Source organism: Lynx canadensis, chromosome B1 (genome assembly GCF_007474595.2).
Source record: "Lynx canadensis isolate LIC74 chromosome B1, mLynCan4.pri.v2, whole genome shotgun sequence".
Classification (NCBI taxonomy): Eukaryota; Metazoa; Chordata; class Mammalia; order Carnivora; family Felidae; genus Lynx; species Lynx canadensis.
Window position 1 is genome coordinate 165,113,318 of NC_044306.2, and position 24,029 is coordinate 165,137,346.

General features: G+C 40.6%; 1 protein-coding gene across 6 annotated transcripts in view; it reads left to right on the forward strand.

The window, feature by feature from the left end:
• FRYL (FRY like transcription coactivator) overlaps positions 1-24,029 on the forward strand; it is a 279,655-nt gene that overhangs the window by 194,506 nt on the left and 61,120 nt on the right. For all 6 annotated transcript variants that reach the window (XM_030313899.2, XM_030313898.2, XM_030313897.1 and 3 more), the window contains 15 exons: positions 9-169; positions 692-802; positions 1,601-1,755; positions 2,038-2,137; positions 3,628-3,796; positions 9,334-9,593; positions 9,955-10,095; positions 12,890-13,058; positions 16,362-16,446; positions 17,001-17,113; positions 18,098-18,248; positions 18,912-19,015; positions 20,195-20,380; positions 21,712-21,916; positions 23,373-23,494. In XM_030313899.2, coding sequence (XP_030169759.1) covers positions 9-169; positions 692-802; positions 1,601-1,755; positions 2,038-2,137; positions 3,628-3,796; positions 9,334-9,593; positions 9,955-10,095; positions 12,890-13,058; positions 16,362-16,446; positions 17,001-17,113; positions 18,098-18,248; positions 18,912-19,015; positions 20,195-20,380; positions 21,712-21,916; positions 23,373-23,494 — 2,232 coding nt within the window. The remainder of the gene's footprint in view (positions 1-8; positions 170-691; positions 803-1,600; positions 1,756-2,037; positions 2,138-3,627; positions 3,797-9,333; positions 9,594-9,954; positions 10,096-12,889; positions 13,059-16,361; positions 16,447-17,000; positions 17,114-18,097; positions 18,249-18,911; positions 19,016-20,194; positions 20,381-21,711; positions 21,917-23,372; positions 23,495-24,029) is intronic.

Here is a 24,029-nt window from a genome sequence, read left to right on the forward strand (position 1 = left end):
ATTCACAGTGCACCAGAGAAGAAGTATCTTCCCTCAACAGAGCCTTCGTCACAGTCTGTTTATGCTGTTCAGTCACTGGGCAGGCCCTTTCAGCATCATGTTTACACCCTTGGACAGATACAGTGACAGAAATATGCAAATTAACAGACATCAGTACTGTGCCCTAAAGGTATTTACTTAGAAATCTGCTTTCTTTTTTCTTACGTGAAGAGTGTAAATTTTTTTGTCTCTCGTTGCCTAGTATTGTAAAGAGGATAGATTTCTTCTTAGTACCTTGAGAACATTAGAATAAATATTTGCCTGCTGTATGAAAACATTTATACTGTATGCTTATTTAAATGCATAAAATACAACGCAAAGAAGTTACAGAATCCACCCAAAATTTAAACACTATTTTCTTAAAGAACTGAGAATTGCTTCTTTTTCCTTAAGTACTTTTTCTCCGTCTTTTTCCCCCCTCTTCTTTTCCAGTACTGTTCAAACTCCATGCCTAATTTGATATCATCCATTCACTTACTACTCATAATAAATTACTTAGTTTCAAAAATTACTATTACGCTTTTCTTTGTAAAGAATTAAAGGTATTGTGGCCACATAAGCATGAATAAAAATATCCTGCCTCTTCACATTAAACAGCCAACATATAACCTCTTAAATGTTTTAAATGTAATTCTAATATTATTGTTTGAAGGCTATGTCTGCTGTACTATGTTGTGGCCCTGTTGCAGATAATGTAGGACTTTCATCAGATGGCTATTTGTACAAATGGTTGGATAACATTTTGGACTCTCTGGACAAAAAGGTAATTATGACAGTTCCTTTAAGATTTCATAATAAATGGCACTACATTATTTGGAGTTACAGTATGACCCATTGAAAACCAATCTTTTTTTTTTTAATAGGAGACAGATTAGAATATAAACAAAAAGCATATTATATAAAATTAAATAGGATGCAACAATTTAAGAATTTTCTAATTCTTATTTATTACTTAAATAATGTTAATTATTATAGGGTTAATATAATAGTGTATACATATATCTCACAATAGGGTTCTAAATCTAAACTATATTAATATAGAATACATTGAGCTCCATGGAAGAAATACATGTTATTTGTTATGCTTAATTTCATTTTTTTTGACCACTCCCCAATTAATCTTTCTTGTCTTCCCTATTCTTTATTCTCCTGCTGTACATGCATAGACTTCACAATTTAAAATAGAACTTACATTTTTTTCCCCTCAGAATAATTTTTGTATTAGGTTATCCGAGACAAGAATAAAGCTTGATAAAAATAACTGGAGAGGTTAATAATTCACTTTTCTGAAAGCACTGAATCACTGTGCATATTCATCAGCCGCCTTTAGGGCTCTGCTGGAGGAGAGAATTGTACTATGTAGAGTCTTGTGGAAAAAGTATAGTTTATCCATGTCATTTGTTTCCTTTTGGCTAAATAAAATGAGAAGAGGTTGAACAAAAGGAGACTGAGATTTGTGCTTCAATACAATAAATATATATACTGTGTTATTTGAATAAAAATATGGGGAAGTAGTTATATAAATTTCTTTCTCCCGGGCAATCTTGTGACCTTTCCTTAGGTTCATCAGTTGGGCTGTGAAGCAGTTACATTACTGCTGGAGCTGAACCCGGATCAGAGCAACCTGATGTACTGGGCTGTGGACCGATGTTACACTGGTTCCAAGAGAGTGGCAGCTGGCTGCTTTAAAGCCATAGCTAATGTATTCCAGAACAGGTACTCTAGATACTGGCTTCCATATTTTATTTAGCTTTTTTTTTTTTTTTAAAGAAAAATACTAAGAAACCAGTGTTTTGCTTCCCTGAGCTCTAATGAAATGTAACCAAAATAAGAATAACGATCACCATGCATCTGTTGTACCTTTTGCCTTAAAAACAAACCCCTAGTCACTTCATTGCTTTAAAAGCTGCATGTCTGCAGCTCCCCCTTTGTGTATCATATTTATTAATGGTGTGAAAGCCTCTAAACATTTACCTAACATGTAAAATTTGTCCCTAGGGATTATCAGTGTGATACAGTGATGCTCCTGAATCTGATCCTGTTTAAAGCAGCTGATTCTTCTCGAAGCATCTATGAGGTTGCTATGCAACTTTTACAGGTATGTAAGCAAATGTTACTTAAAATATTTTTTTTAAGTTTATTTATTTATTTTTGAGGGAGAAAGAGTGCAAGCAGGGGACGGGCAGAGAGAGAAGGAGAGAGAGAATCTCGAGCAGGCTTCACACTGTCCACGCAGAGCCCAACACAGGGCTGGAGCTGAGATCAAGAGTCCGATGCTTAACCAGCTGAGCCACCCAGGCGCCCATAGTTAAAATATTTCTTATTGAGGATTTCATGAAGCATTGCTATCTATTCTTGCCTTGAAAGTCTATAAATATTCAGCTTTATTTTCAGTGGGGAGACATGGTATCAATTCCTGATTATCATTACAAATAGAAGACAAAGATAATATGGGTCACTTAAGTCTACAAATAATACAGACTGTTCAGAAGTGTATTACAAAGGGGTCACGTATATACTCCCACACATGCACCTGTATATGCCTATATGTGTTCAAGTACTTACACAAATTGAGTGATCAGGACCTGCCAGATAAGAATAATGTGAGCCAAATGATTTTTTGAGAACGAAGTAAAAAGTAATTAGCTCTTCTTTGATGACCTTGTATAATTTTTCTTTATTAGACCAAGAATAATAACATAGAAAGGTTACTTCCCAAGCATGGATATTCCATCATCATACAATATCTAATTGTTAATAGGGTGAGATTTTTCTCTTTTAACCAAGAATGAGATTCAATTAGATGCTGATTTTTCCAGAGGGCTTAAAGTGGTATTGATGGTGGTTGTGACCATCTCGGGAATTACACCCTAATGTCTTAATTAATTAGGAAGAAAGTTCAGTGGTATCACTCTCTATATAGTGTAATGTTAAAGAATTTTTAAATCATATTCCTTATTTGATCTGTATGTAACCAAGATCTATTTGAAGATTTTTTTTTCACTTATACATGTTTCATATAATCCTGTTTTTGAGCTGGGAAGTGGTAAATTTTCTTCAAGTAATGGTATAGTAAGTTGCTTAAGTCATTTTCAGACTGCTACTGCCTCAAACTGTTGGCATTAAGCTCAAGGAATATAAAGGCTTGTAAACAATTACAGATCCTTTGCAAACATTTCTAGGAATTAGAAATTAACATCTTGGGGCGCCTGGGTGGCTCAGTCAGTTAAGCATCTGACTTCGGCTCAGGTCATGATCTCACGGCTTATAGGTTCAAGCCTCGTGTCAGGCTCTGTGCTGACAGCTCAGAGCCTGGAGCCTGCTTCGGATTCTGTGTCTCCCCCTCTTTCTGTCCCTCCCCCACTCATGCTCTGTCTCTCTCTCTCTCTCTCTCTCTCTCTCTCTCTCTCTCAAAAATAAATAAATGCTGAAAAAAGAAAAAAGAAAAAAAAATTAACATCTGGAATACTTTCAATATACATACCTATATTATTTTTAAGCTGGAATAATTCTTGTGAGAAGATTTTATTTTTCGATTATAGCTGAAATTTAGAGGACTCATGAAATCTTTACTCTACATTCCTGCAGATCCTGGAACCGAAGATGTTTCGCTATGCTCACAAATTGGAAGTTCAGAGAACAGATGGAGTACTTAGCCAGCTGTCTCCTCTGCCGCACCTGTATTCTGTTTCGTATTATCAGTTATCCGAGGAGTTAGCAAGGGCTTATCCTGAGCTAACTCTCGCCATGTTCTCAGGTATGATCATTGAACTGGTTAGTGGGTTTTCGTTAGGAATCGTTTCTAAATAGCTACTTTTAGGACATTTTACATATATGAAATTTGAGGTTGAATCAAAACAAAACATGTCTTTAAAGTTTTCTTTCTTTATTTATCTGTACACCACATGTGGGGCTCAAACTCATGACCCCGAGATCAAGAGTCGCACACTCCTCTGACTGAGCCAGCCAGATACCCCTAAAATAAAACATGCCTTTATGTGAGAGAATGTTTTTTCTTTAATAAGAACTCTTAATACTAATCCTCTCATGATATGTAAATTTCTTATTAATGAAGTCTTTCCAGGCTTCTCACTTTGCCTTCCTTTCTTCTTTGCCTTGCAAAAAGTGGAAAAAAAAAAAAAAAAAAAGAAGAGGGGGCTTCACATGCAATTTAAAAACATGTTTGGGGGGGTGCCTGGGTGGCTCAGCTGGTTGAGCATCAGACTTTTTTTTTTATGTTTATTTTGGAGACACAGAGAGAGAGAGAGAGAATGTGAGTGGGGGGAGGGTCAGAGAGAGAGGGAGACCCAAAATCCAAAGCAAGCTCCAGGCTCTGAGCTGTCAGCACAGAGCCTGACATGGAGCTTGAATTCACAAACCACGAGATCGTGACCTGAGCTGAAGTCGGACGCTTAACCGACTGAGCCACCCAGGCGCCCCAAGCATCAGACTCTTGATTTCATCTCAGGTCATAACCTTGCAATTCCCGGGATTAAGCCCCACAGCGGGCTGCCCGCTGATGGTGCAGAGCCTGCTTGGGATTCTCTCCCTCTTTCTCTGCCCCTCCTCTGCTTGTGTGCATGTGCACCCTTTCTCTCTCTCAAAAACATGAGCTTTAAAGAAAATAATTAAATTAAAATATTTCTTGTGGCACCTGTGTGTGGCTCGGTCAGTTAAGCTTCTGACTCTTGATTTTGGCTCATCTTATGATCTCACAGTTTGTGAGATTGAGCCTTGTGTTGGGCTCTGCACTGATAGCACAGAGTGTGGTTAGAATTCTCTGTATCTGCCCCTCCCCACCTTGCATACACGCACGTTCTTTCTCTCTCCCTCTTTCTCTCTCTCAAAATAAATAAATAAACATTAAAAATAAAAATAGGGGTACCTGGGTGGCTCAGTCAGTTAAGTGACTGACACTTGATTTCGGCTCGGATCGTGATCTCATGGTACGTGAGATTGAGCCCCACATCGGGTTCTGCACTGGCAATATGGAACCTGCTTGGTATTCTCTCTGTCTCCCTCTGTGTCTGCCCCTCCTGTGTTCTGTCTCACTCGCTTTCAAAATAAAGAAATAGCTGGGCCTGGGTGGCTCAGTTGGTTAAGCGTCTGACTCTTGGTTTTGGCTCAGGTCATGATCTTATGGTTTCATGAGTTCAAGCCCTGTGTCAGGCTCTGTGCTGGCAGCATGGAGCCTGCTTGGGATTCCCTCTCCCTCTCCCTCTCCCTCTCCCTCTCCCTCTCCCTCTCCCTCTCCCTCTCCCTCTCCCTCTCCCTCTTTCTCTCTCCCTCTCTCTGCCCCTCCCTGACTTGCATTGTCTCTGTTTCTCTCAAAATAAATACATTTTAAAAATTAAATAAAGAAATATACTTTAAAAATAGAAATAAATAAAAACATTTCTTTGGTAGACACAGAACTTCCTGAGTCTTCTAGTATATAACTTATCTTGTGCATTGGTCTGTCATTAATAATAAAAACGGGCAGAGATAAGGATCCAGGTTTCTTTCTTTAAGGAAAACCTGTAATCATAGGGAAAGGGCCTGCAGTGCCTTAAGCAAAACTATCGCTTAGGATCCCACATTGCTTTCTGGTTCAATTTCCTTTCCTTGGGGCCAACAACTATTCCTGCCTCGAGCGTCTAAAACAGAGGGACTATGTGTCAGGCAAGATGTGCTCTCTATCTGGATCTGCCAAGACTCAGCTTTAGGACAATTTTTGTTTGAAATCTAGTTTAACCTTCTGCCCAGTGGACACTATTGCAAGTTCTCCTGTAGTTCTTGAATTTTCACCGAAGAGTTAATTTTAACACCGAACACTTAGCTGGTTTTTCTACTTTTCACTTGTAACAAGATCTTATTTTAGTCTGAGAATTGGACAGGCACCAAAACGGACATCCAGGGGATTAGAAAGTTCTCCTGTGGACCCTTTCTTTCATTTAGTCAAGACATGGTGACCTTCACCTTCTTTGGGCATCTTTCCACAGCCTCCATTTCAGTAGTGGAAGTATTCCCCATCCCTCACTGACCTGACTGGGGGGGGCAGGGGGAAACGATTTAAATTCCTGTAACATTCAATCTTAAAGTGGTTTGCCTGTTTGGTTTGTACCGGTAGATGGCAGTGACCGAGCCCTTCCTTTTCTGTAACTCCCGCAGTCCTGACAGCCCTTTGAGGATCAGTGTGCATGGTCATCGGTGCAAAGCAGTGACCGCCATGGCCACTGATGCTGCTGCTGGCCTTCTTCTCAGGGCTCCTACACAGAGAGCAGAACAGTCCAGCGGAGTCTCAGAGCTTCAGAAATGGGTCGGGATGGCAGCTGATATGAGTGTAGACCATGCCCACAGCTCAGTCACCTTGTCCCTTTTCCTTCAGTTCTGTCATCAGACGCCCTTGTCAGTAGGATTGGTTAATTATAACTGCTTTGCTTAAAATGGTTTATTCTAAACCAAAATATAGCCTGTAAACCTACTCAGTGCAGTTTTCACTCTGATTGTTTCCAAGGCAAGATGAGCACAGTGCTTCTTAGGGGTTGTAGAGTACAGCTGTCAATGTAAACTTTGCCCATTTTGAAATTTGAGGGTCCCGCCCCTTCCTCTCTCTGGACCACTTGCGGAAATCTTTAAATGTTGTCCCCTCCCTGGCCCTTCCCACCCTTGCTCTTCCCATCGTTTTCCTCCTATACACCCACTTCTTCTTTATTAATTTTTTGTTAATGTTTATTTATTTTTGAGAGAGACAGAGACAGAAAGCGAGTGGGTTAGGGGCAGAGAGAGAGAGAGAGAGAGAGAGAGGGAGACACAGAGGCAGAAGCAGGCTCCAGGCTCTGAGCTGCCAGCACAGAGCCCGACACGGGGCTCGAACTCATGAGCCGCGAGATCATGACCTGAGCCGAAGTCAGACGCTCAACCGACTGAGCCACCCAGGCGCCCCTGTACAGCCACCTCTAACCCATCTCCTGCCCCTTTACCTTGCCTTGAGTGTCTGCATCCACTATTATCATGGCCTCCACTCTCATGCATCTTCATAAATAGCCTTAAGACTCCGTTAGCTTGAGTTTCCTCTTTGTAAACTTATTGAAGGCTTTACCACTGCTGAATCTAATCACTAGCTTCTGGTCTTCAATCTGTTTGCTACTTTGCCCAGCAATTAATGTTAGTCACCTTCCGTTTTTTAACATTCTGACCTCTCTTGATTTCTAGAAATTTAATATTTCCTAGTTTTCCTTCTACTGTGAGGTATTCCTTTTCTGTCACTTTTGGTGGATTCTTTTCTTCTATCTGAAGTCATCGCGTTCCCAGAGTTCCATCCCAGGCCTCCTTCTCAAGAGACCCTGTCTCCCTGAGGGAGGCCACTGCTGTTTCTGTGGCCCCAGCTCCCACACACACCACCTCTCCCCTAGTCCGACCTCTTCCTTCAACTACTTTGAGAGCTCCAGGGCTTTCATTTCATACCGGAGGCACTAACATTAATGTATTAATAGGAAGGATTATTGTAATTTCTGAATAGTTCTGGTTATAAACCAGAAAGCATGGGACTGAGCACTTGATTGGCACTATTGTGAATGTGCACAGTAATCCCATGAGGCATCTGCTTTTGTCACCCTCTTCTTACACAATAATAAATCGAGGATCAGAGGTTGACAGGTTGGCCCTAGGCCAAGCAGCTTGTCTGTGGTAGAACTGGGATTCAGACCCATGTGTGTGCAGTTCCAGAGCCAAGTTCCAAATCACTACACTTCTGTATTTGCTGCTTTTGTAAAAAATATTTATTTTTGAGAGAGAGAGAGAGAAAAAGAGAGAGAATCCAAAGCAGGCTCTGCACTGACAGCAGAGAGCCCAATATGGAGCTCGAACTCCATAACTTTGATACAATGACCTGAGCTGAAGTCAGACGCCCAACCTACTGAGCCACCCAGGTGCCCCTATATTTACTCCTTTTAATGAGTAAATAACTACCAAGGCCTGGTGGGCAAAAGGGGGGGGCCAAGGAGAAAGAAGATGTTTATTTAAAGTGACTTTTGGAAATTTCGCTGTGTATAAAGGCATATGGGCTTTGGAATCAACCTTGTGTTTGAATACTTTGGCACGCGATACATTTCTGACTTAGGCAGATTACTTAGACTCTGTCTACCTCACAGATTTATTACCATCATTAAATGAGATGAATGTGAAAGTAACAAGTGCATCATAGGAGTCTCCCCTATATAGAACCAAAATATGGAGATTTTTCATGGGTCAGTTTAAAGTAATCTATGTAAAAAGACTGTCTTTTATCTTATAATTACATGTATGTATTTACTGAGGTAAAAAGACATCATAAAATTTACCGTAGGAATCATTTTAGATGTTTATAGTTCAGTAGTGTTCGGTATGTTAACATTGTTGTGAAATTGATCTCTAGAAATTTTTCACCCTGTCAAGCTGAAACTCTATAGCCACTAAAGAACTTCCCTTTTGCCCCTACTCCCTACCTCCTGCTAACCACCGTTGTACTTTCTATTTCTATGAAATTGATTATTTTAGATACGCCTATAAAAAGAATTATTTAGTGTTTGTGTTTTTGTTTCACTTAGCATAATTACCCCAAGGTTCATTCATGTTGTGGCACAACAGAATTTCCTTCTTCTTTAAGGAAGGAATTCTTCCATTGCAAGAATGAATATATATATGTGTGTGTGTGTGTGTGTGTGTGTGTGTGTGTATGTATGTATGTATATGTATATATGTGTATATATACATATATGTGTATATGTATATGTGTATATATACACATATATGTATATATACATAACACATTTTGTTTATCCATCTACTTGTCAGTGGACATTTGGATTGCTTTCACCTCTTGACTGTTGTGAATAGTGCTGCTATGAACGTGGGTATGCAGATATCTCTTTGAGACCCTGCTTTCAGTTCTTTTGGATATATATATACAGAAGTGGGATTGCTGGATAATATGGTAGTTCTAGTTTTAACTTTTCAAGGAGCTGCCATACTGTTTACCCTAGTGGTCGCACCATTTTACAGTCCCACCAATAATGCATAAGCATTTATATGTCAGAGCCACCAAAAGTATTTTATGTAAAAGTAGGATCTGATTTTTGTTAGTTGTTAATTTTCTTTATGATGTCATCGAGGTGAAATTTATTAACAGGAGAAACAGCACTCATAATTGTTAAAAGTAAAAAATAAAATCTTGGCTTCTTCTTCTCAAAGAATGAGTCGTGGACATTAATTACAAATTAGAAGAAACTGAAATGATACCAGTGGTTCCCTCTTTTGGCTTGTTTCTAATTACAGAGATAAGCCAGAGAATTCAGACGGCTCACCCTGCTGGGAGGCAAGTAATGCTACACTACCTGTTACCGTGGATGAACAACATCGAGTTGGTAGATTTAAAACCTTTGCCCACAGCGAGGCGACACAATGAAGAGGAAGACGACTCCTTAAAAGACCGAGAACTTATGGTGACTAGCAGGCGCTGGTTGCGAGGAGAAGGCTGGGGGTCCCCACAAGCCACTGCGATGGTTTTGAACAACCTAATGTACATGACAGCAAAGGTAAAATGGGGCTTGTGTTAGCAGTTGCTGCACAGGATTATTGAGTTAAGAGGAGTAAAAAAGGTTAGAAATAGAGGGAAAGATTAGGCAATCCTGTGATAACCAGATACGCTTTATAAACTCCTTTATTCAAAGCACTTCTCATTAGATGTAAAATAGGTTTTCAGGGGAGGAGACAAAATCATATATGGTTAATGATGTTTATGTTTGTATTTGTTGGAAGAAATGATTGTTCCTCTGGAGTATGGAAAAGATTCAAGCTGTGTATGAAAACATCATTTTCTAATGTTTCGTGCTCTGACAAGTTTGGTGTTTAACAAGCAGTCGTCACTGAAGTGTGTGTTGTGTATCCTGCATCTAGTATGGTGATGAGCTGGCCTGGTCGGAGGTGGAGAACGTGTGGACCACACTTGCAGATGGCTGGCCAAAAAACCTGAAAATAATTTTGCACTTTCTGATCAGCATTTGCGGAGTGAATAGTGAACCAAGCCTCTTGCCTTACGTATGTATTCAGGTTCATTAAAAAAAAATTGTTGTGCTTAATAATATTTACCTGGTTGCTTATTGTAGCAGAGTGTGGGCAGTAGTAGACCAGCAGAGGCAAAGCAGGGGGCCACAGTGAGGACCCCGCCAGGAAATAGCGCATGCATTTATTCATTGCTTCATTCAGCCGGTATCATCTAGCCTTTATGACAGGCGATTCAATAATGCATATTGCCAGGTTCTCTTCGAGGTTCCAGGCATTTCAATCCAGTGGGTGGTGGAGATTTTATTCTTTGAACTTCCACCTAATTTATTTAATGAATGGATCAGTAAGTGGATAAAGTACGGTCTTGATAAGGGCTACAAAGGAAAATTGCAGAGTACTGAACGTAAATAACCGGGGAACCGCAGCTCTCTGAGAGGACTGGAGATGATCCTCGAGAGGAAGTGATATTGAAGGGAGACCACAGAATGGGGGATGTTTGCACTTTCTGCTAGGCAGGAGTTGGATACGAGAGCAGAACGGTGAGTGAGAGCTCAGGGCCTATAGAAGGGTGCCGACGGCTTCCAGGAGCAAGGGAAAGCATAATGCGAGAGAGGCGATGAAGAATGTCACAGTGTTTACCTTCTAGAGGGGAAAGCTCTGCAGAACAGCTCTGCAGAATGTTGCTGTAAAAGTTCTTCCAGGTCCTACTTTACACAAACCATTTCCTAGCTTTGCTCCGCCTGACATCTCCCGAGTTAACTTGGTTACTGAAAGCGTTCTTAAGGCATGCCACAGGATTGCCGTTCGTCGAGAAACACTCAGAGAAGGGTGGGTGTGTGGTAGACAGTTACAGGGTCTCACGTATCTCTTTGAGCTCATCTCCTCATGTTCTCCCCCAGACCCCCTGCCCCAGGCCCTGCTGACATCCTTGCTGCCCTGCTCTCTGGCACTCCCACCTTGGGGCCTCTGCACTTTCCCTACGTAGCCACATTGCTCACTCCCTCACCTCCTTCAGGTCTTTTCTTAGATGTCCATTCTCATTGAGGCCCTTGCTGGTCATCCTGTCCAAGACTGCAGATGCCCTGTCCCGACCCCTACTCTCTTTTTCCTTTCCCTGCTTGCTTGATCTTCCCAGCACTTCTCATCATCAAACATATATTTTACCTACTTGCCTCATTGCTTTTGCCTCCATCAGTCCAGTAGATTCTCCTCAAGAGCAGGAATTTTGTCTGTGTGGTTCATTGCTGTCTTCCCAGAGCCTGGAACAGTGCCTGGCACATAGACGCCACCCATAAATTGGATGGATGAATGAGTGAATTGGGCTGGAAGAAGAAACAGGCATGAAGTTATAACTCCCAAGAAGCCAAGATGAAATTCAGGGGATAACCATTTGCCAGAAACTTAAAAGGAACTTTTTGATGACATTGATAATTTCTTAATTATCTCTTCTTAATCACTTATTATAGACCAGGCAGGGTACAGGCACCTCATCGACATTGTTTCATTTAATTCTCAGAATAGATCTGAGTTTGCTAAGATTACTGCAGTTTTACATGTGAATAAAACAGGGCAGAGAGAAGAATCACTTCCCCAGTGCCACACAGCCATTTAGCTCTGTCACTTAGTAGAGTGGATTCCAACCCAAATCTGTTTGTGAAAGGTTGGGAAAGCTTTGCGGAGAAAGCAGGGGAGTCGGGGCGGGGCTGGGGCTTGAAGACTTGGCTGGATTGAGGGAGTTCCTTACAGTCAGACAGGTTAAAGGCACAGGGGCAGGAGGGCACCTGGCAGGGTCTGAGGCGACTGAACCCGGGAACAGAGAATTAGCAAATAGAGCAGGTTGGAGAGATACAGAGCTGTGTGTAAGTCAATGGGTAATCATTATAAGATTCTGGTATGATATAATAAAACACGTTTTAAGATTTGCCCCCGGGCTCCTGTGAATCAGAGTTTCTCAGTTGTCTGTGTGCAGATGAATCACCGGGGCGACTAGTTCTGACTTGGAGGGTGGAGCCTGAGACTCTGTATTTCTAGCAGCTCCCAGGGATGATGCCCATGCCGGTGGACCACATGTTTTGAGTTGCAAGGGTTGAAGTACAAAGGGAAAAAGAGGCCAATCAGTTAGTAAGCGGTTCAGTAATGCATATTGCCAACACGCAGAACTTATGTGACTCATACTCTGTGCTTTCACTTATGTAACTCATACTCTGTGCTAGGCATATTTAAAATGCTTCATTAAATCTTACGTAATCCTAACAAGCTATATGAAGTGGGTGCTCCTGTCCCCGTTTTGCAGAAGAGAAAATTGAGAGTAGCTGTCCGATCGCGTAGCTAGTATGTGTCTACACTGCAGTCCAGGCTGTGCGGTCTGGAGTCCGGTTCTAGTGGATCACTACTCTGTACTGCAGGGTTAGATAGGGAGCATAGGAAAAGCAGAATAAAAACTCCATTCTGGGTCTGAAGTCTGACTGACTGAAAATAACAGGAAATTTGGGATGATATTATTAATTGCAGTCTTTCCATTAAAAAGAAACTGATTTACAGAAAAGCAATTAGCTTTTCCTTTTCTTAAAAAAAAAAAAAATAGTGATGTCGTAGATACGGTGGGAACCATTAAACAATATCCAGTCATAAGTGTAACACTGGGCCGGGAGGGGGGACTGTGTTTGGAAAGCTGACTAATGCCGTATTGCTGATTGATGTTCAGACTTAAGTTGTGCTTATTCACCTACTATTTAAAGTCGAACTTATCTGTTAAAATGTGTTTCAAGACCAATTTGTGAAATAAAACTTGGGCTTTTTCTTCTCCACACAATTTCTTTTGTGACAGGTGAAGAAAGTTATTGTCTATTTAGGTAGAGACAAAACGATGCAGTTGCTGGAGGAGCTGGTGCGGGAACTGCAGCTGACAGACCCCGTCAGCTCGGGGGTCACTCACATGGATAACCCCCCGTATTACCGCATCACTTCCAGCTGCAAAATCCCTTCTGTCACCTCAGGTGAGAAGCCATTTGAAACTGGTAACTTGGTCTCAAAAGAGAAGCTTGACATAATTGTTCACCCTAGCAAGCATTTGCCTTAAAATCATCGAGAAAATAACAGCGCCCCCGTCGGGCCGCACGCTGGGCATGAAGCCTGCTTAGGATTTCCTCTCTCTCCCTCCCTCTCTCTGTCTCTCTCTGTCTCTCTCTCTCTTTTTTCTCCCTCTGCCCATCCCCCCCCACTTGCTGTCTCTAAAATTAAGAAAAAAAAAAACAAAACAAAAGCAAACATGAGTCATGTATGGTAATTAACTTGACAAGACTTTGTAAATCTTCATATGAGTGATGAAGTTTGACAGTGTGAGAATTCTTAATATTACAGAGGGAAACGTATTTACATATGTATTTGGAACTGGAATATAGATACAACGAGCATTTTTTTAAAGTTTATTTATTTATTTTGAGACAGAGAGAGAGAGAGAGACCGAACAAGCAGGCGAGGGGCAGAAAGAGAAGGAGAGGGAGAATCCCAAACAGGCTCCACGTTGTCAGCACAGAGCCCAGTGCAGGGCTCGATCTCATGAACCACAAAATCATGACTGAGATAAAACCGTGAGACGGATGCTTAACCAACTGAGCCACCCAGGCACACCCTCCCCTTCTATAACAAGCATTTTTTTTTTTTTCAACGTTTATTTATTTTTGGGACAGAGAGAGACAGAGCATGAACGGGGGAGGGGCAGAGAGAGAGGGAGACACAGAATCTGAAACAGGCTCCAGGCTCTGAGCCATCAGCCCAGAGCCTGACGCGGGGCTCGAACTCATGGACCGCGAGATCGTGACCTGGCTGAAGTCGGACGCTTAACAGACTGCGCCACCCAGGCGCCCCAACAAGCATTTTTTAATGAATATAATTAGTGTGTTAAATATAGAAAGTGCTTACTTGTTGAATTACTCTGTAATTTCATATTATAATTATTTGGGCATATATAATACAGTCATGTAAGTGATACACACACACACACACACACACACACACACAGGTATAGTTATTATAATATTTTAAGTTGAAGAAACTGTGTCCCTGAGGGAATAACTTCCATTAAAATCAATATAATACTGAGACTATTTTAAATTACATTTCCATGAAATTATTTGTCACTTGGTTTATATTGAATGTTTCTGTCATGTTAATAACATCTGTATAATTAGAAATCTTTTATAGTTTATTTTCTGGCATCTATTTTCATCTCTTAGCTCTTTTGGCTCTTTTTGTTCTACTTTCTAAGGGATTTCTTTTTTTTTTTTTTTTTTTCCAACATTTATTTATTTTTGGGACAGAGAGAGACAGAGCATGAACGGGGGAGGGGCAGAGAGAGGGAGACACAGAATCGGAAACAGGCTCCAGGCTCTGAGCCATCAGCCCAGAGCCCGACGCGGGGCTCGAACTCACGGACCGCGAGATCGTGACCTGGCTGAAGTCGGATGCTTAACCGACTGCGCCACCCAGGCGCCCCTCTAAGGGATTTCTAATAACACTTCCATTGAAAGCTTTTAATATTTTTAATTCTGAAGAGTTTATTCTTTAGTTTTTTGTTTCGTCTTTTTTTTTTTTTTTTTAGGAACGCCTTATTCATGTTTCATAGTTGGACTGTCTTCCTTATCTGATGAAGTTTTCTTCTCCCAGCAAAAGTTCCTATTGTATCTATATAGTTCTGTTTTGATTTGTCTTAGTAAAAGCTTTTCTCAAAAGTCTACCAATTCTAGATCTGTCTTTTGATAAAGAGTGGAATATTAAAAAGTTGATTGGGGGGCACCTGGGTGGCTCAGTCCGTTGAGCATTTGACTTCGGCTCAGGTCATGATCTCACAGTTCACGGGTTCAAGCCCCATGTTGGGCTCTGTGCTGAGCCTTCTTCTGATTCTGTGTCTCCTTCTCTCTCTGCCCCTCCTTTGCTCATGCTCTCTCTCTCTCAAAAATAATAAACATTAAAAAAAAATTTTTAAGTTGATTGGATGTTTTATAGGTATACATGGAACTTATTGACTTTGTCATTTGTTGTATGGTGATTTCATTGGTGTAAGTGTCTATAGGTCTCTTCTCTTGGATGACTAATCAGATTCCCCAGACAAAACTCTATTAGTCATCTACCTAAAGGAGAGGGTGTAGGGCTGTGTGTGTATGTGTGTACAAATACATTAATCCATAGATAACATACACACATACACACAGCATAGTCTTTAAGCCTTCTGGTAGCCCCATGGGGTGAGAAGGTTTCAAGGGGATACAATCTCAAATTTTAGGATGTATATTTTCACTCAATTCCCCTATTCTCAATAAAGTTCTTATTCTTTCAGCTGTAATTATGTGCCCTAGTCCAGAAATCTTTGATTTACTCTTATCAGAAAAGATTTCTGGAAGTGTAGGGAGAGAGCCACCCTGTTACAAGAGGAAGGGGTATAGATTTTGGGGACCAATTACCTCTGAAGTAGATTTTCAACCAAGCCTGCCGTTTTAGCAACACCTTCAGAGTACTCCCAGAGATACTCAAAGCTATGAATTCCTGAACCTTTTGGAGGTTCAACAGCATAGATGGTTTACCCCATGACCAGCTTAAGATTCAGCCTTCTTAAAGCTTAATTACTTCTTGTCCATTTGTTTTCAACCATCCAAAATTTTGTTGCTGCTGTCTCCTTTCCCTCTTGGTTGTTATGAGTACGTTCCTTTTTATTTTAAAAAAAATTTTTTTAATGTTTATTTTTTATTTTTTTTTTAATGTTTATTTATTTTTGAGACAGAGAGAGACAGAGCATGAACGGGGGAGGGTCAGAGAGAGAGGGAGACATAGAATCGGAAGCAGGCTCCAGGCTCTGAGCTGTCAGCACAGAGCCCGACGCGGGGCTTGAACTCACGGACCATAAGATCATGACCTGAGCCAAAGTCAGACGCTTAACCGACTGAGCCACCCAGGCGCCCCTTAATGTTTATTTTTGAGAGAGAGGGAGAGACACAGAGTGAGAGTAGGGGAGGGGCAGAGAGAGGCGGGAGGAGACACAGAATCCAAAGCAGGCTCCAGGCTTTGTGCTGTCAGCACACAGCCCAGTGCGGGGCTCAAACCCATGGACTGGGAGATCATGACCTGAGCCGAAGTCAGATGCTCAACTGACTGAGCCACCCAACTGCCCCAAGTACATTCCTTTATAAAAATCACGTTGCTTTCATTTTAGTGGAGTTTTAACATCTGTAATTTTGAAATCTTTTGTTCTTACTGAGTTATCCCAAGCTTTAAGTTCACAGATACGGTTTTATTTCTGATTGCAGGAACTACTTCCAGTAGCAATACAATGGTAGCTCCCATAGACGGCAATCCCGATAATAAGCCCATAAAAGAGAATATTGAAGAGAGGTAAGTACCCCTTTGTTCTTCATTAGCCTTTCGGTTTGACAGAGCCTGATTATCAGAATAAATGATAACTTCTGCATTGGCATGTATATTTCATAGAATGTATATTTCAAAATTCTAGTGAAGAAATACATTTCCATTTTGGAAATTTTCCACATTGCCTATTTCATCATTAAAATGCTGACTCGCTAGATTCTTTTATGCGCTGTAACAGATGAATAGGTAGAGTATGTTCTCTCTTTTTGTGTTGTTTACTGTTTTAGACTTTCCTAAATGGCTATTCACTCTGCCTATCTTCTTTATAAAATAGGCTTTATCAGAACATTACTACCCCATTTAAGAAAAATCTTCAGGTAGAAATAATTGACTTTAAATCTTAAGCTTTTGAACTATAAGATGGAAATTAACATGTGTATGTGTGTGTGTGTGTGTGTCTCATAGTAAACTTTTGTTAATAGTTGATGTACTGTGTTCTTTTTTAAACGTAGAAAGTGAAACTGAAAGTACAAATACCATTTTTCCATGAACTGTGACTAACTCCATGATCATTCCCATAGCTATGTGCACCTAGACATCTACAGTGGACTAAACAGTCACTTAAATCGTCAACATCACAGACTAGAATCTCGATACAGTAGCAGCTCTGGAGGATCTTATGAAGAAGAAAAAAGTAATAAGTTCCAAATGTTTTTTATAACTACAATGGCAAGGTGTATTATTAATATATTAATTTAAGTAAATATGTATTTTTCTGGTAAATTGTTTTTAAGAAGTGTTTAACTGCCACTAGTGGTGTTCCAGCATAACCTGAAATGTCCTGATTTTGAGGAGAAGCACGAATGGGGGAAATTTGTTTTAAAAGCACAGGGTCCCTATAGACGAGTCAACAGGAACATAAGAATTGGTTCTCAAGAAGCATCATAGACACTGACTACAGCCTGCTTTTTTTTTTTTTTTGCTTTTTTTTTTTTTTTTAATAGGTTGGCTCTTTTTCTGTGGATTTATGTTTTACTGAAAAGTTCTCCCTTGCAATTAATGGTAAAATGAATATCTACCCAAGTCTCACTAGAACACTGAGGTAGAGTGGAGTAGAAGGGCAAAAGCCTTCAGACTGGGAAGTTGACCCTGAAGGTGATCTGGTCCAATCTCCTCGTTTTGCACATGATGGAACTGAGGTCCAGAGAGGTTAAGTGACTTACCCACGTCACACAGAATTCACATCTCCCGATGCCATTTTTCACTGCACCCTGCAGCCCCACTGCGGTAGAGCAGATTTCCTTTTAAGATGGGTTTGTGTTGGCCCTGTCTCAGAAAATTTAGAGTTGAGTAACTTACCAGAAGGCCCTGGTGACAAGGCAGCTTGACCTATAATGTGGTTTCATGGCTTGGACGTGAACTCTGAAATCTCATGAAGCGCTAGTATAGTTTTGCTTTGATAGAAAGGATAGAGCCCGAATGGATACCTCTTTCCGTCTCTGATTTGCTTAGTGTGATAGTGTTTGTACGCAGGTCTTCCTAGCAAACCTATGTCCGAAGAGTGGGAAGTTATTTTGTATCACTTTCCAATGCTGTAAATCGTTGGTGTCTTACTAGCGTTTGCGTATGTTGGCAGAAAAGAGATGGTGTAGAAAATGAGATCATTTTATTTTGATAGGTGATTCAATGCCACTTTATTCTAATTGGCGACTGAAAGTGATGGAGCATAATCAAGGAGAGCCACTACCCTTCCCACCAGCTGGAGGCTGCTGGTCACCACTGGTGGATTACTTGCCTGAAACGTCATCACCTGGATTACCTCTTCACAGGTGGACTACAGCATCATTCCTATTTCATACGAGCCAAATCGCTGCTTAATACTTTCAGCTTTCTTTATGCTATCTGACAACACAGAATAAAAGCCACTTCTCTCTTGCCATGCTACAACAAATCAGATCCATGTGTTTAGATTTCGAGAAGTCTCAACACTCAGACCTCTGTTTACCATTAATACTATTAAATCTACGTCTGCTGCTGCTTTTCTGGGTGTCTGGCATAGTTACTTGACCTTTCTGGGACCCAGTTACTTCCTCTGAAAAATATCTCGCAGTACTAGAGGCACTGTTGTTTGGAGTTGAGTTAAACTGAATTTTACTTAGCAGAATCACAGTAGAATAGTTACGGCATTCTTTCAAAATGTATTAATGTAACCAACACGTACTGAACACCTACTATGTGGCAAGCAGTGTGCTAGGTGTCAGGGTTGAAGATGAAGAAAATGTGGCCCTTGCCCTTGGGGAGCCCTTAGCAGGTAATGTTTTTTTCTAGAACCATCACTTAACGGTTTCTTCAGCTATATTTCTTTTCCTCTTTTTTTCTTGAGAAGTTGTATTTGTCCATAAAATACAATATTAAAGGCTGCAAGTAACTGGCATGAGATTCGCTCCAGGTTTACTCTGCTGCGACAGTAACAGGCGTCTCGTTTGTCACAGGTGTAACATAGCTGTGATCCTTTTGACGGATCTGATCATTGACCACAGTGTGAAGGTGGAATGGGGAAGCTACCTCCATCTTCTTCTTCATGCAATTTTTATAGGTAATTAACACTCGTTCTGACGCAACATGACGTTATATTTCTGTGACAATTTAAAGGCAGTCTGGTTTTTTGGTATTTCTATTAACCGTTGTTTGGTACGTAACTCCCATGACACTTTTTACGGGGATTCTCATGGTCTAATAGGGAGTCAGTCCTCGCCTCTCTTGTAACCACAAACAGGTCTTCTCTTCGCGTTCCCGTTCTTGTCCTGTCGTCCCTCCACTGCTCACAAGCACAGTTACCGTCTAGCAGGAAAAATTCGGTACCCACAGCAAGAGTAAAGTTAACTTACCTCTCAGACTGGAAATTTGCAGAGTAAAAGGAAAATTAAAATGGGGTCCAAGTATTTCTCAAAAGAATGGGATTGTGGACCGTCTGATTATTACAGCTGAAAGTCCACTGTGCCCTCAGTAGCAGTGGACTTTGTGCTGTAATAATCAGACGGTCCACAATAGGGACCATCTGTGGGATCCATCACAATACTTTTCATGCTTGTAGGATTGGCTTCCTGAAGAAAGTCAAGGTAGTCATCTTACCTGAAGTTTTCCTGATGTGCGCATTTATTACTTCGATGTTTCAGTAATCAAACATCTACTGACTTTTCATTGTGCGCTAGGCACAAAAAATGCTTGCCTTTAAAAAAAAGTCATTTACATTGAGTATTCTGTCACAGAGTAATAATTTCTAATAGGTTACTAAGTTTTAGACACAAGATGCATTGAAAACTTGTCTTGATTCCCCCTGCTAACTGTAAGACAATAGGCTATTGTTACAAACTCCAGGCCAATAAGAATTACCGTGTGGTACATCATCTTGTACAAAATATTTTCTGTATTTTCTGCTTTTCTTTCAAATATGCATTTGGGAGGTGCCTGGGTGGCTCAGTCAATTAAGCTTCCGACTTCAGCTCAGGTCATGATCTCCAGCCCGTGAGTTTGAGCCTCACATTGGGCTGTATGCTGACCGCTCCAAGCCTGGAGCCTGCTTCGGATTCTGTGTCTCCCTCTCTCTCTGCCCCAACCCCCTGCTGGCACTCTGTCTCTCTTTCTCTCTCTCTCTCTCTCTCCGTCTCTCAAAAATAAATAAAACATTTTAAAAAATAAAATAAAATATGCATTTGAAGGTAAGGGTACTTGTGATGTCTCTTCACTGACGATGATTTCCAACTGTCGTTCTCAGGGTCTGACCACTGCCACCCCGAGGTGTACGAGCACTGTAAGCGCCTGCTCCTGCACCTGCTAATAGTCACGGGACCCAGCAGTAACATCCGCGCTGTTGCCTCTGTCCTGCTCAGGAACAGGGAGTTTAACGAGCCCAGGGCGCTCACGGTCAAACAGACCGCACACTTAGATTACACTTGCACAGGTATTTGCTTTAAACGTCCAGTTTGACAATGGAATCATGCTTTGTTCATTTGGAAACTATAACAGAGAAAGTCAACTAAATAAAAGTTGAAAGGCTTTAAATGTAGTTTTATGATTTTAAGTACCATTTACATCATTAACTGGTAAAAGAATTAAACTCGGAGTATTTGAGTCTATATCACCTGTAAGGGTCTTTCTTTGTCATAAGAATTTTAAGTTCTCAACATGCAGGTTGAGGATCAGTGAAACAGTGCTTTGCTTACAGAGCACAGTTATCGAGAAGATGTTGAACCTGTATTACATTCCTCGTGCTCTCAAGATCTGAGAAATGAACAAAGCAAGACATTAACATTTTATTGTTCATTTGATTATGTTTACTGTCTTTAAAATGTTAGGCATTTTTAAGTCTAGTAAATTCCAAATTATACATTTGGAAGTAATGCGGTCCAAATTAATGAGACTTTAATATAAAAGTTATTTCACTATTGGTGTCATTTTTTTTTTAATTTACTTTGCAAGTTCTATTTTCTTCTTTCCTAATAGCCCTAACTTACTTATCCATTTGTCTGTATCATCAGGTTAATAATAGATGACCTAGAAAATAATTGTTTTTAAAAAATGAAATAAAATTACATTTCTTACTAATCATGTAATGTCAGATTCAGGGTTAATGTTCTTTAGTGAAAACCCTGTGGTTAGTAAGAAAACAATTATTAGGAAACATTGCACCTTTTAAAATGTGGCTAAAATATGAATAAAGTTTACTGTCTCTTTTATGTTAAAACATCTTTTTAAAAATTCCATAGTTGGTTTTTGTTGTTTGTTCTTAAGGCTTCTTTTGCCATTTTGTGACTATAGGCATTAGTAATAAAAAGAATTTAATAATTGACATAATATAAATATTACAAAGACTTTAAAATTGTCTTTCTTCAGGTAAAATGAAGTGGAAAGTATAGAATCCTTTCCATAAGAAAAATCAGTTCACATTGTGGAAAAGAGGCAATGTGCCGAAATATTAGGAAAGTGCCACTTTCAACTTTCTTCAGCAGATGGCAGCAAAAGACTTCACAGCAAACCCAAATAGCTAAGTTTTAATAATAGGCTGTGGGAGACAATGTTTGCCCCCCAAACTCACTTGATGGAATTTGGTGCTTATGAGGTTCCCGCAGAAGGAGTGCTGATTTGTATCAGCTGACAGCAACAGATTCCCTCATGTGTCCCACATAACCTGTAAGGAACTACAGGTTCCTGTAAGGAAGGATAGTTTGACGCTTTCAATAATGTATGAGATCCTTTCATGTCTGGGTATTGACGGCCATCTTTCTCTTACAGCGGGCGTTAGTGATTTTATACCTGATTACCAGCCCTCCCCTATGACTGACTCAGGGCTTAGCTCAAGTTCTACCTCTTCTAGTATCAGCTTAGGAAATAACAGCGCTGCCATTTCCCATCTACACACCACTCTCCTCAATGAGGTCGACATCTCCGTAGAGCAGGATGGAAAAGTCAAAACCCTCATGGAATTCATTACCTCAAGGTAACGTTACATTTCTCACCATTCTGGCAACATACCTGTGTTAAGTCATTCTTTTTTGTCAGCTACAGTGAACCCTGTTTTTGATTTCTGGTGTGCCACTGATTGGGAATACACAGGTTTGTATTGGGTGATACTTAGAAAATTGGATGCCTCCAATGACTTTCTCCTGTTGTGCTCACACAGTTATACTGGAGGAGGGCCTCAAGTGTGTTTGGATACCAAGTACCCAAAGAGAATACAGTCTTACCTGAATACATATTCCACTTTCATTAGCTACATTATCAGTCAGTCATCAAATATTTATTTATGACCGCCTACTCTTTGCAAGGCACCATAAGTATGGAAGAAATGGATGGGGAGAAAGAAGGGGGGCTGGTGTCCCACAGCAAGAGAGCGAAACCATCAGGGGCTTGAGAAATAAAGTATTGGAAATGGTGAGTAACCCAGTCTGACTGTAATGCTGAGGGAAAAGTTTCTGGACAAGAAAACTTTGTAGTCCAGGGAGAAGTCAAACTGGAGGGCTCTGAGGCCTCAGCCATAGGCTACAGATCTTTCAAGAAAGCAGACGTTATTGAAAATCCTGGAGCTGGATGGGAAGGGTGAGAAGCACAATTAAAGAAATAGGTTGAGATGGGGCGCCTGGGTGGCTCAGTCGGTTAAGCGGCCGACTTCTGCTCGGGTCACGATCTCGCGGTCCGTGAGTTCGAGCCCCGTGTCGGGCTCTGTGCTGATGGCTCGGAGCCTGGAGCCTGTTTCCGATTCTGTGTCTCCCTCTCTCTGACCCTCCCCCATTCATGCTCTGTCTCTCTCTGTCTCAAAAATAAATAAACGTTAAAAAAAAAATTAAAAAAAAAAAATAGGTTGAGAAAATCAGTCTCAGAGCAATGAACGGGATGAATTAGAGCTGTCAGATACTGGTGGCTACGTGACCACAAAGGAGGTTTTCAGGGCACTTTGGGCCTGAGGTGATACGGGGTTGAACCCTTACTAACCAAGGCGGCAGCCTTGAGAATGCAAAGATGTTTTAAAGAAAGAGTCAACAGGAAACCGTTCTCTCTTAAACTTATGCTGGATCTTCAGCTAGTAACTTATTTCCTTCGCATTGCAATCTAAATACATTCTAGCCTCTCCAAATTATACTGCTGTGACCTATGACACATAAGCAGTTCCCAGTGCTCTTCTCACTTTGTAAAAGTCTGTCATCCTTTCCTACCACCTCTGAGAGAGTCCAACTGCAATGATGGAAGACTGAAATCACATGTAACCTGGATCTTCCTCTCTTGCCATAAACCATCACATGCTCAAGTATGTAAATAGTAGTCGACTGTGCGACATGCTATTTGGCTTAGCCCACTACTGTCCTTTCTCATGGCAAATGCACATCTAATGTAACTGTGAGTAAAACCGTTAATGTAAGTTGAAAACCACGGGCATTATGTCTGTTCTCTGTTTTCAGAAAAAGAGGGCCCCTTTGGAACCATGAGGATGTTTCTGCCAAGAATCCTAACATCAAGAGTGCTGAGCAGTTAACTACATTTTTGAAACATGTGGTTTCTGTTTTTAAGCAGTCAAGCTCAGGTATCTTTCATTAAATATTTCAGATAATACTTTCAATGAGACTTTTTCATGTGACGTGAAAACTTCTGGTCATGTGTAGCAATGAGTTGACAGTTGAGAAGTCTAAAGTGAAAAGTTTTAGACAGGTCTTCTTTCTGAAGTTATTAGTGATGATGGATAGCTTTTGATTAAAGGAAAATTAAGTTATTCCTTGAAAAATTAAGTTACTCCTTAAAAAATAAGAAAGCCACTTGTGACATTCCGGGGTGCTTCATTTTGTGTGTGGTGGCATAATAAAGTTACAGGGCAGTTGTGTATTATGAAACGATTACATTAAAGGAACATAGATGGAGAGGACAAACTTGAATTCTTTTTTATACAGTAGGCGGCTTCTGTGATCTGAAATCAACACATTCTGAAAGTTACTGTAAAAAAAAAACCGTATCTGTCTAAAGTAGTGGTTCTCAACTAGAGGTGATTTTGCCCCTCGCTTCGTGTTTTCTCTCTCCTTCTGCTCCTCTCCCCCACTCGTGCCCTCTCTCAAATAAAATAAATA